The sequence below is a fragment of the Galendromus occidentalis genome, unplaced genomic scaffold (assembly GCF_000255335.2).
Source record: "Galendromus occidentalis unplaced genomic scaffold, Mocc_1.1 scf7180000077536, whole genome shotgun sequence".
Lineage (NCBI taxonomy): Eukaryota > Metazoa > Arthropoda > Arachnida > Mesostigmata > Phytoseiidae > Galendromus > Galendromus occidentalis.
In genome coordinates this window covers 27,048-35,633 of record NW_003805524.1, presented here as the reverse complement: position 1 = coordinate 35,633, position 8,586 = coordinate 27,048, and the positions used below count along the sequence as shown (strand labels likewise).

General features: G+C 51.2%; 1 protein-coding gene and 1 pseudogene across 1 annotated transcript; one reads left to right on the top strand and one right to left on the bottom strand.

Moving 5' to 3' along the window:
* On the top strand, positions 1-2,119 carry LOC100898485 (tigger transposable element-derived protein 6-like; annotated as a pseudogene).
* A 740-nt stretch (positions 2,120-2,859) lies between these two features.
* On the bottom strand, positions 2,860-4,437 carry LOC100898336 (uncharacterized protein K02A2.6-like). Its single transcript, XM_003748570.1, has one exon. It carries the CDS (start codon positions 4,435-4,437, stop codon positions 2,860-2,862), a length of 1,578 nt encoding a protein of 525 aa, XP_003748618.1.
* Positions 4,438-8,586: the final 4,149 nt, after the last annotated feature.

Sequence of the window (8,586 nt, the reverse complement as noted above, 5' to 3'; positions counted from 1 at the left end):
ATGGCCTCACAGCGCAAGCCGAGGAAACAGTTTTCGTTGGAGTTCAAGTCAAGAATCCTCGAGAGGGTGAAGTCGGGTCAAAAGAAGATCGACATAGCGGCCGAATTCGGCTTGAGCAAGTCAACTTTATCCACCTTCATCAGAGATGCCGAGAAAATCCAGGAACGCAGCAAAGATTGTTCTTTCGATCCAAAACGAAAGCGATTGAGAACCGCTCAATACGAAGACGTGGACAAGGCGACGTACATATAGTTCCGGGATGTTCGTGCGAAGAACATCCCCGTATACGGGCCACTCCTATGGGAGAAAGCACTGCAATATGCGAGTTCTCTGAACCATGATGGTTTCCAGGCTAGCGAGGGCTGGCTAGCGAGATTTCGCGACCGATTTGGGATCCGCGCGAGACTTCTCTGTGGCGAATCTGCCCACGCCCCCAAGGAGGAAGCTGACGAGTAGAGACAGAATGTAATCTCGGACATAATCGATGATTACGCTCCAGAAGACGTCTATAATGCCGACGAGACTGGCCTTTTTTACCAACTCCTACCGGATCGCTCTCTGAGTGTCAGGGGTGAAACTTGTGCCGGTGGAAAAAAATCGAAATTCAGGCTCGCGGCACTGCTTTGTTGTAACGCAACAGGGAATGATAAGAGAAAGATGCTCATCATTGGAAAGTCAGGGAAGCCTCGCTGTTCGAAGAATGTCAAGTCTTTGCCATGCTTGTACCGAGGCAATACACAAGCTTGGATGACTCGAGACTTATTCAGCGAATGGTTGCTGAAGTTCGACCGGGAAATGAAGACCGACAAAAGGAACGTTCCCCTCCTGGTTGATAATTGCTCCGCTCATAATGTGACACCGCGTTTGACGAACGTTCGCGTAGAGTATTTCCCTCCCAATTGTATAATACTTCGGTGATGCAACCCCTTGATCCGGCATCATTCGAGCGGTCAAGGCGCATTACAGGAACTCTCTCATTCGTTCGATCCTTGTCCATCTTAGTGCCGCGAAAGATATCAAAATCGATGTCTATCGGGCTATGAATATGATAGCGTCGGCTTGGTCAGAAATTCTCCCAACGACGATAGTGAAGTGTTGGGAAAATAGCGGCATGTTCAACCGAGCTCCGCAGACCGAAGGAAGCCTCAGTGAGGAACCTTCTGATTCGATTGACTTGTGGGATTTCAACGCAGAACTTCTGGGTATTGGCCGTGATATGAAATTTTATGACTACGTGGCGGCCGATGACGATGTTCTAGTATGCGAAGAATTGACAGACTCCGGCATTCTCGAACAAGTTTCGAGCGTATCATCGATTGGGGCAGCTTCGAATTCTGAAAATAGTGAAAGTGAGGATGACCCTCTGGAAGAACCATTGGAGGGAAAAGTTGCGGTCGGCGCATGTCTTGGGTCCTTATCTCGAATCAGGCGGTTTGTTGCCGCGAATGAGTGTGCTCCAGACAGCATCTTCCGTGCCATCTCAGACATTGAGAGCTTCGTGCATAGAAATCAATTCACGAACATGGTACAGAGAAAACTTACAGATTTCTTGTGAGCTCCTCGATTAATTTATTACCAACGGTCTAAAATAAAAGGAATGCCGAGGCGACCTAGGATTTTCTATCCATCTGATTTTTTTGCGTTCGCTTGATTGCTGAAAGCTTTGAAATTTGGTAGGTGTGCTCTCGTGGCTCATGCTCGCTTCAACGAACGTTCGTTGCAACGAACCAAATTTGCCGGTCCCGAGAGGTTCGCTGTAACGAGCTTTTACTGTATCTTTTTCTTCTTTTTTCTTTTTTTCTTTTCCCTTTCTTTTCTCTCCAAAGAATGTTTCTTCTTTCATTCGGTCAACCATATTCTGGGATGAATTCCCGTCAGAAAACATCGCCATTGGAATGGAACCTCTGAAGCGCGAAACCTCTACTTAACTCCCCTACTGCCGTGCGCCATGGCTCACACTCACGCAATGAAGGAAGTTCTCTCGAGAGTAACTTTCCTGCTAGAATCTCCTCGGGCCAAAATAATCCCACTCGCGATTCTTATAGAGCTACTCGTCCACGTCAAACTCTCGGAATGGCTCGTGATTACCAGGGGCGTCCCACGAACCATCATGATCTAGGTCGCATGAATCATCGCTGCTCAGGTTGCGGTGCTTTACATTTCGAAGCTGGGAAAACGACGTCGTCCCGCGGTGCTTACACGGTATGCTGCGCCTCGGACACCGTGAGAGTGTCCGCTTTTCAAGGTTTCTTGCCGATATTGCAAAATCTCCATCGGAACCAAGATGCACAGTCGAGAGCCTTTCGAGAAAATATCCGAAATGACAACAACTCTCTTGCGATGGCCTCGATGGCTGCTCGCGTAAATTCACCTCGAGGAGCAGGTCCATATTGTTTCCGTGTTTACGGTCGGATCTATCACGCAATAGGAGGCCTCCGACCTCGGAGCAACGAGGCACCGCAGTGTGCGCAAGTGCTGATGAAGGACACGGAACAAGCAGCGATAGAACTGAGTAATCGCGCAATGAACCGAAGTTGCAGTGAGACGATCTTCAAACTACTTCATGTGATTCTGAAGACCTACAATCCTCACGTTCAAGCTTTCCGTCTCATGGCACATGTCTCCGACGAAGAAGCGCAAAATGCGGAGAACGAAGGTCGGAGCTCAAGACCCGTGCGGATGGTTCTCGACCAGAATCCAGATGACGACCGCCGGCGTTACAACATTGCCACAGCCAATGAAGTCGCAATCGTTTACGTTGGTGAAGAGGAAAATATATCAAAAACCCGTCTCTTGGTTATACACGAGCATACTGGCGCGCTGCGCGTAATCAGCTATCTGGATAGACCATGCGACCCCTTAAGTTATCCACTCCTCTTCCCCCTGGGAGAAGGCGGTTGGCATCCACTCATTCGGTTTCTTGACGACCACTATCGGAGTTGCCCACTCCGAAGTGTCTACCGGCACGAGAGTACCGTTCTTGACGAGTCTGTCGAGCTCTTGGTTGATTGGCTCTTGGAGTGCGAGAGCCACCGAACGAGGGCGGAGATGCACCGGAACAACGTTGTTTCGAAGGTGTAGGTGCACTTTCAGTTTGGTACAGGTTCCGAGTCCAGACTTGAACAGATCGGGGAACTTGGTTTCCAAAACCTGCGCACTGATCGCGTTGACGACAACGACGTTGTCACCGAAATTCCAGGTCACTAGATGCAGTTGTTTGAGTAGGCGGCCACAAAGGAGATTGACCTTCCCACTAGCGAGCACAAGGAGAGGCTCTACAACTGATCTGTTTCCTAGTCCGAATTCGGCGTCGAAGTAGCCTTTAACGTTGATGGTTCCGCCGTCGACATGCGTACACGAACTTCCATAAACATCCAAAGGCGGAGAACCGAGAGCTTTCCAGGTTTCGAGGTTGATTGTGGAAATGTCAGCGCCGGAGTCCGCCCGGAACTTCACGATCTTGCCATTAAGTGTTACCTTCACGAACGTGCGACCTTCGTCGAGCTCGGCCTGGTTGAGCGTAGAGTGGACTTGCACCTGATTGCTTTGCATTGATCTGCACACCTTCGCGATGTGCCCGATCTTTTTGCAGGCGTTGCAAGAGGAGTTCTTGAAGGGACATTCCCTGCGAGGATGATCATCTGCACAACCAACACATCCGCGTGCGGACAGAGACTTCTGAGGTTTCTTGGTGTTGGCTCGGTTCCTCGAACTTGATGGATGAGGTGTACCTTTCTTGGCGCTTGTACCAAACACCGCTGGTTGCCCCTCCACTCGATTGCTTGTTTGATCAACCTGGGTGTCTACCGTACGGGTCTCATATCGCCGCATCACCGTTCGTAGATCTTCCAACTTGATGTCCGGTTTCTCGTCGACTGCTCTCATGATGACGCCCCGTAGATTCTTGTAGGAAGGGTCCGAGAGATGCAGTAGCATGATAAAGATGTTGAAATTGTCCAAGGTGAGCTTGCTGAACTCGAAGTCGTCACCGTAGAGCTTCGTCGAGTTGACGATTTCCTCGACGAGCTTACCTGGTGCGTGGCGTACTGACAACGTGTCATGCCGGCGACGAAATAGGGACTTCGATTCACCGAACATCGACTTGAGTTCTGCGACTAGTTCGGTATATGTTTTATCTTCGGGATGTGCAGGTGACGTTCGACCTCGTAGTTGGTTGTACTCCTTCGGCCCCAAGGCTTTCAGGAGGAGCTGAAGACGCTCCTCTTCGGAGTTGCAATGAGAGTCGAGATACTTCCCATTGCGTCTGAACCAGCGCTCGAACGTTATCCCGTTATCAGGATCGTACTTGAAGATACCGACCAGCGAGAGGACGTTGTTGAGAGCGACGACTCTGTCATCGCTGATTGATACCTTCCCGTCCTGCTTCTTAGACATCACCTCTAGGAGCTCCGTGAGCTTCTTCACAACCTCTTCCATGACGTTGAGGACGAGGGACACAAAATGGTTCGAATTAACTGCGACTGCGCCAATTGAAGGGATCTATGCTAGTCGGTGTGATATGAGACCGGGGTTAGGTTGAACTTCGTTTCTACCCTTCGACGGGAGACTCTTATATACTTTATTGTGAGATGTGGCCGAAGCCGATTGGCTAGGCACCGAGAGCGGTATCGGTGAACCCTACCAGAGTGACTCAGAAGCAATTTTACTCTTACCTGCTGTTCACGCGCGACGGCGTATTTATTCCGTTGATTTTCGCCGGCGAACTTTTCCAGCAATTCGTTGTCGACAGCTGGCTCAAAGTTGACATGAATCGAATCAACTACATCCGTCAGAATCAAAGGCAACTACGTCTCGACACCGTGCAAGGCCTTCAAGATTATATGCTCAGCGACAACACCAGCAGCGGACCCCCCGGTCGTCGGATCATTCTAGGTGCATCATTGACCGGCGGACCTCGATACATGGTAGCTCAGTACCAAGACGCTATGAGCATTGTAGCTGAATACGGGAAGCCCGACCTTTTTATAACCGTTACATGCAATCCAAGTTGGCCTGACATTGTCAGGCACCTGTCTGCAGGTCAGAAATCCTCTGATCGACAGGATAAATACCGGTCAATACCGGTTGATATTGTTCTACCCACCGGTCATTGAAAACAGTGCTGGTTTATATATAGAGAAGAATATATCTGTGCATATTTCTAGACTTTCCATTCCTCAAGTTGGACCCAGGGCGGATCGCAGAGCAGAAATGCCTATCCTATTTCTCTACTTGCTCGTTGGCTTCGATAGTGTTCTTCTCCTGGGCGTCTTAGACTCCCCCGCCTCTTGCAAACTTTCTTCGCCAGCGCTGCCCCAGGCTGCGAGAAGCGAATCAAAATCGACCGCATGAACGATCCAGTTCTCCGCCGCGCCCTCTCTTTGAGTTCCCCCGCAGAGGAACTCTGCTCCGCGCGCATTCTAGAAGCGGCCCCGATCGCGTCGTCCACGGCCGATTGCTGGGCATGGTCGCAAGAGCCCTTTTCGGGTAACAAAGTGGAAGTCCGTGTTAATAATCTTCCGTTCTTCCTCGACCATTCCATGACCTGTACAGAGGCACCACTCTACCTCGAGCGGAACGTCCGAGACCTCCGCGAATGAAGATTCTTCAAGGTCTTCGGAGAATACTCCGTGGTCCATCAGGATGGACGGGTATTCTGCATCAGAACTGCCCATGATGGACGGTCCCGATTCTAAAGTGACAAGGTCACTGAAGTGCATGTCGCTGCTGCTTTCGTGAAAGGCGGACATTCTTTCGCACTTGTTCGGGATCACCGAAAGTACTTGGAAGTACAGTCCAGCAAGATTCGCGTGATCTTATGGTCTCTCAGACATCAAGTCGCACAAACTTCTTCGAGATTCTAACGGTCGACACCTCTCTCGCGGCAAGACAGCGGCTAAGAGAGTTCACCCCCTCTCTCAACGGTTTTTGTCTCTGAGATGCCTCTCGGTCGCGTGCTGGGCGGGGAGAATGGCTGATTATTAGCTTCTCGGGAGGGTTGAGGGAAGTTCTTCAGGGACACTCCATAGCAGACTTTTGTTCGGTATCAGGCAAGATTCCGAGGCTCTAGATCAGCGTTTCCCAACTTGGGATCCCCGGCTCCTCGAGGAGCCGCCACGCTTTTTTTGGGGAGCCGTTCACAAAGCGGTATAGGTCAGGCTCCGGACACTCAGTGTTCCTCAATTTTAAGGGAGGGCTCCGGAAGGGATCGAAGTCATCTTTCGGCTCTAAGCTTGTCCCCTTGGGCCATCAATGGTGGAATGAATAGATTAGAGAGCACCGGATATCTTCACTCTTTCGTCAAGAGAGATGGGACTTGTGAAAAAGAAGGGAGCAGGGATGGGAGCAGCGAGAGCCTCCTTGGCACTGGGCACCCTGGAAGCCGCGGAGCAAAAAAGGTTGGGAACCGCTGCTCTCGATGCTATCAGGGGGCACCGAGAGGTGGAGCTGCCCCCGAATGATTGTGTCAGGTGAGTCGCTCCCTGGAAAGAGAGAAACTTCATTCCGGCAGCTCGTGGACTCACAAATCACTCCATAAGTTATTGAGTTCTGTGTTATGTACAGAACCCGGAAGCTAGGCTGGAGTTATGTCCTACCCTCGGGGGAACAGATGAGCAGGATAGCCAGAATGGATCCTCATGGAGATGCTCCTGCTCATAGAGCCTGTTTCACTGAGTGGAAAGAGCTCGAAAGAAATGTGAGGAGCCATACCCGACTCTGTGCTCCTCGGGGTTTCCTTTACGGAATGACTGTGGCGGAAAGGAGTTCCTGCTTTTCGAGAGGTAGTTCGTGGAAGCTGTCGTGTGAGAGACACCTTGAACCTTGGGCGCCTGAACGAGGCAAGCTGTGGTCCGGAACGAAGACTCGGATGTAATCGAGGTCCACCAAGTTTTGGGACCGGAATCGGATTTGCATCTCGAGAGGGCGTCTTCTGGGAGTTAGATGCCGAACACGATGAGATTTAGTCGGGATCTATGGCAAAAGAATCCCCTCCGGAGTATAGTACAACCCTAGAATATTATCTGCGTATGGGGAATGGGCAGTCTGAAGGTCTTTACGGACCTACTCAAAATCGGCCCTGAACCATTGAGCCTATGGGATGATGAAAAATGGTGGGAATTATCGAAGCGTTCGCACTTCCCTCGAGATCGACTGAAAAATATCGAAATATATATAGGTGAAAATAAAAATAAAAAAAGGGGTCGGTTCGGCCCGATCGTAGCGGGTCAGGTGACGAAGTAAAGTATGGGAAGTAAGTCAGGGAAGTTAGACAAGGGATTGATGAGAACTTTGGGGTCAAGGAATCTTAAAGGAAGTTTTGTACCGTGCGAGCACGGATCGTCGCGTACTTTATCTGGATTCCTGGGGCGGTCAGGGAGACGCAAGCTTGTTCACTTGGCAAGGATACCAACATTAGATCCTTTCCTCCGGGGACAGCATCTCTTATTCAACCGCTCGATCTGCACTGCTTCCAAATGTGGAAGAACTTCGCAAAACGGATGACTCGAGCTTGTGGACTGATCGGTTACCGCATTGACCGCCGCGATGATGTTCTGCGACTTCAGTCGCTCATCTTAGAGATATCTAAAGGAGATGCCGTTCGGGCTGCGGCAATGAGATTGTCCCATCGGTGCTGCTGGAATTCCGCAGTTAGACGAGCTGGTCTGAGATATCCTGAGACAGACCCCTGCAGTACGATATTCCTCGATCGGATCGCTCCAATCTGTGGACTTTCCGGAGCTGGGGTCGATACACCGAAGCTCTGCAAACGCACCGCGTGCACTGCAAGATGTGTCTTGGGGTTGATATAGCAATCAGTGATCCTTTTTGCCGAACTTTGACCCCGATCAAAGAGCAGCGGGGGTGTGACTCTACATCGGATTCCTAACTTGGACCCGCATCATTTCCGAGCTTCACTCCGGATGGCGCCGCGCTCCGTTCTCCGATAAAACCAGGGTTCTTTCTTCTTCTGGACCATTCGCTCTCGATTCTTCGCGGGATAGCCTGCGCGTATCTAAACGTACTCTCGAACGCTCACTCCAACCGAAAGCTTAGAAAATGTTCGTCCAGTCCAACAACGACACTGGTAGGTTCAACTCTCCGACAGGCATACGACCTGGCAAAGTGTCTTTCGACCGGCCCGTCATCAACCCCGAAGTTCTTCAGGACGTCCTCCTCCGGGGCTCGCCTGTCGCTTCCGAAGCGCCTCTTCGCCGCTCATCGGTAGCTGAGCACCAGGAGAGGCCCCGAGCTCCGCAGAGACCAGGGATTCCGGTCGGAGTCTCGGAAAAGCGAGGTACTTCGACTGAGCCATCACTTGCGCCTCGAGGATCGTCCGGTGCCGGACTCGGAAGGCTCCAGGAGGAGAGACGGATCGGAGGGGCGCGCCGCGTACCCACGGCGACTGCTCAGATGGATTGGGTTAGAGCAGCAGTCCCGGATCGGCTCAAGAAGGTCGGACCGAAGACGGCGGTCAGTCTTCGCAAGGACGAAGATATCAAGCTCAAAGTTTCCGCGCAAGCTTGGAAACCGAGGAGAGCTGCGACCGAAAGGTGCCGACGAAGTTCTCTTCAGGAAGTTCAGGAG

What these genes read in the sequence shown, in the direction of transcription:
- LOC100898336 (XM_003748570.1), bottom strand. Translation starts at nt 4,437, where the DNA reads ATGGAAGAGGTTGTGAAGAAGCTCACGGAGCTCCTAGAGGTGATGTCT.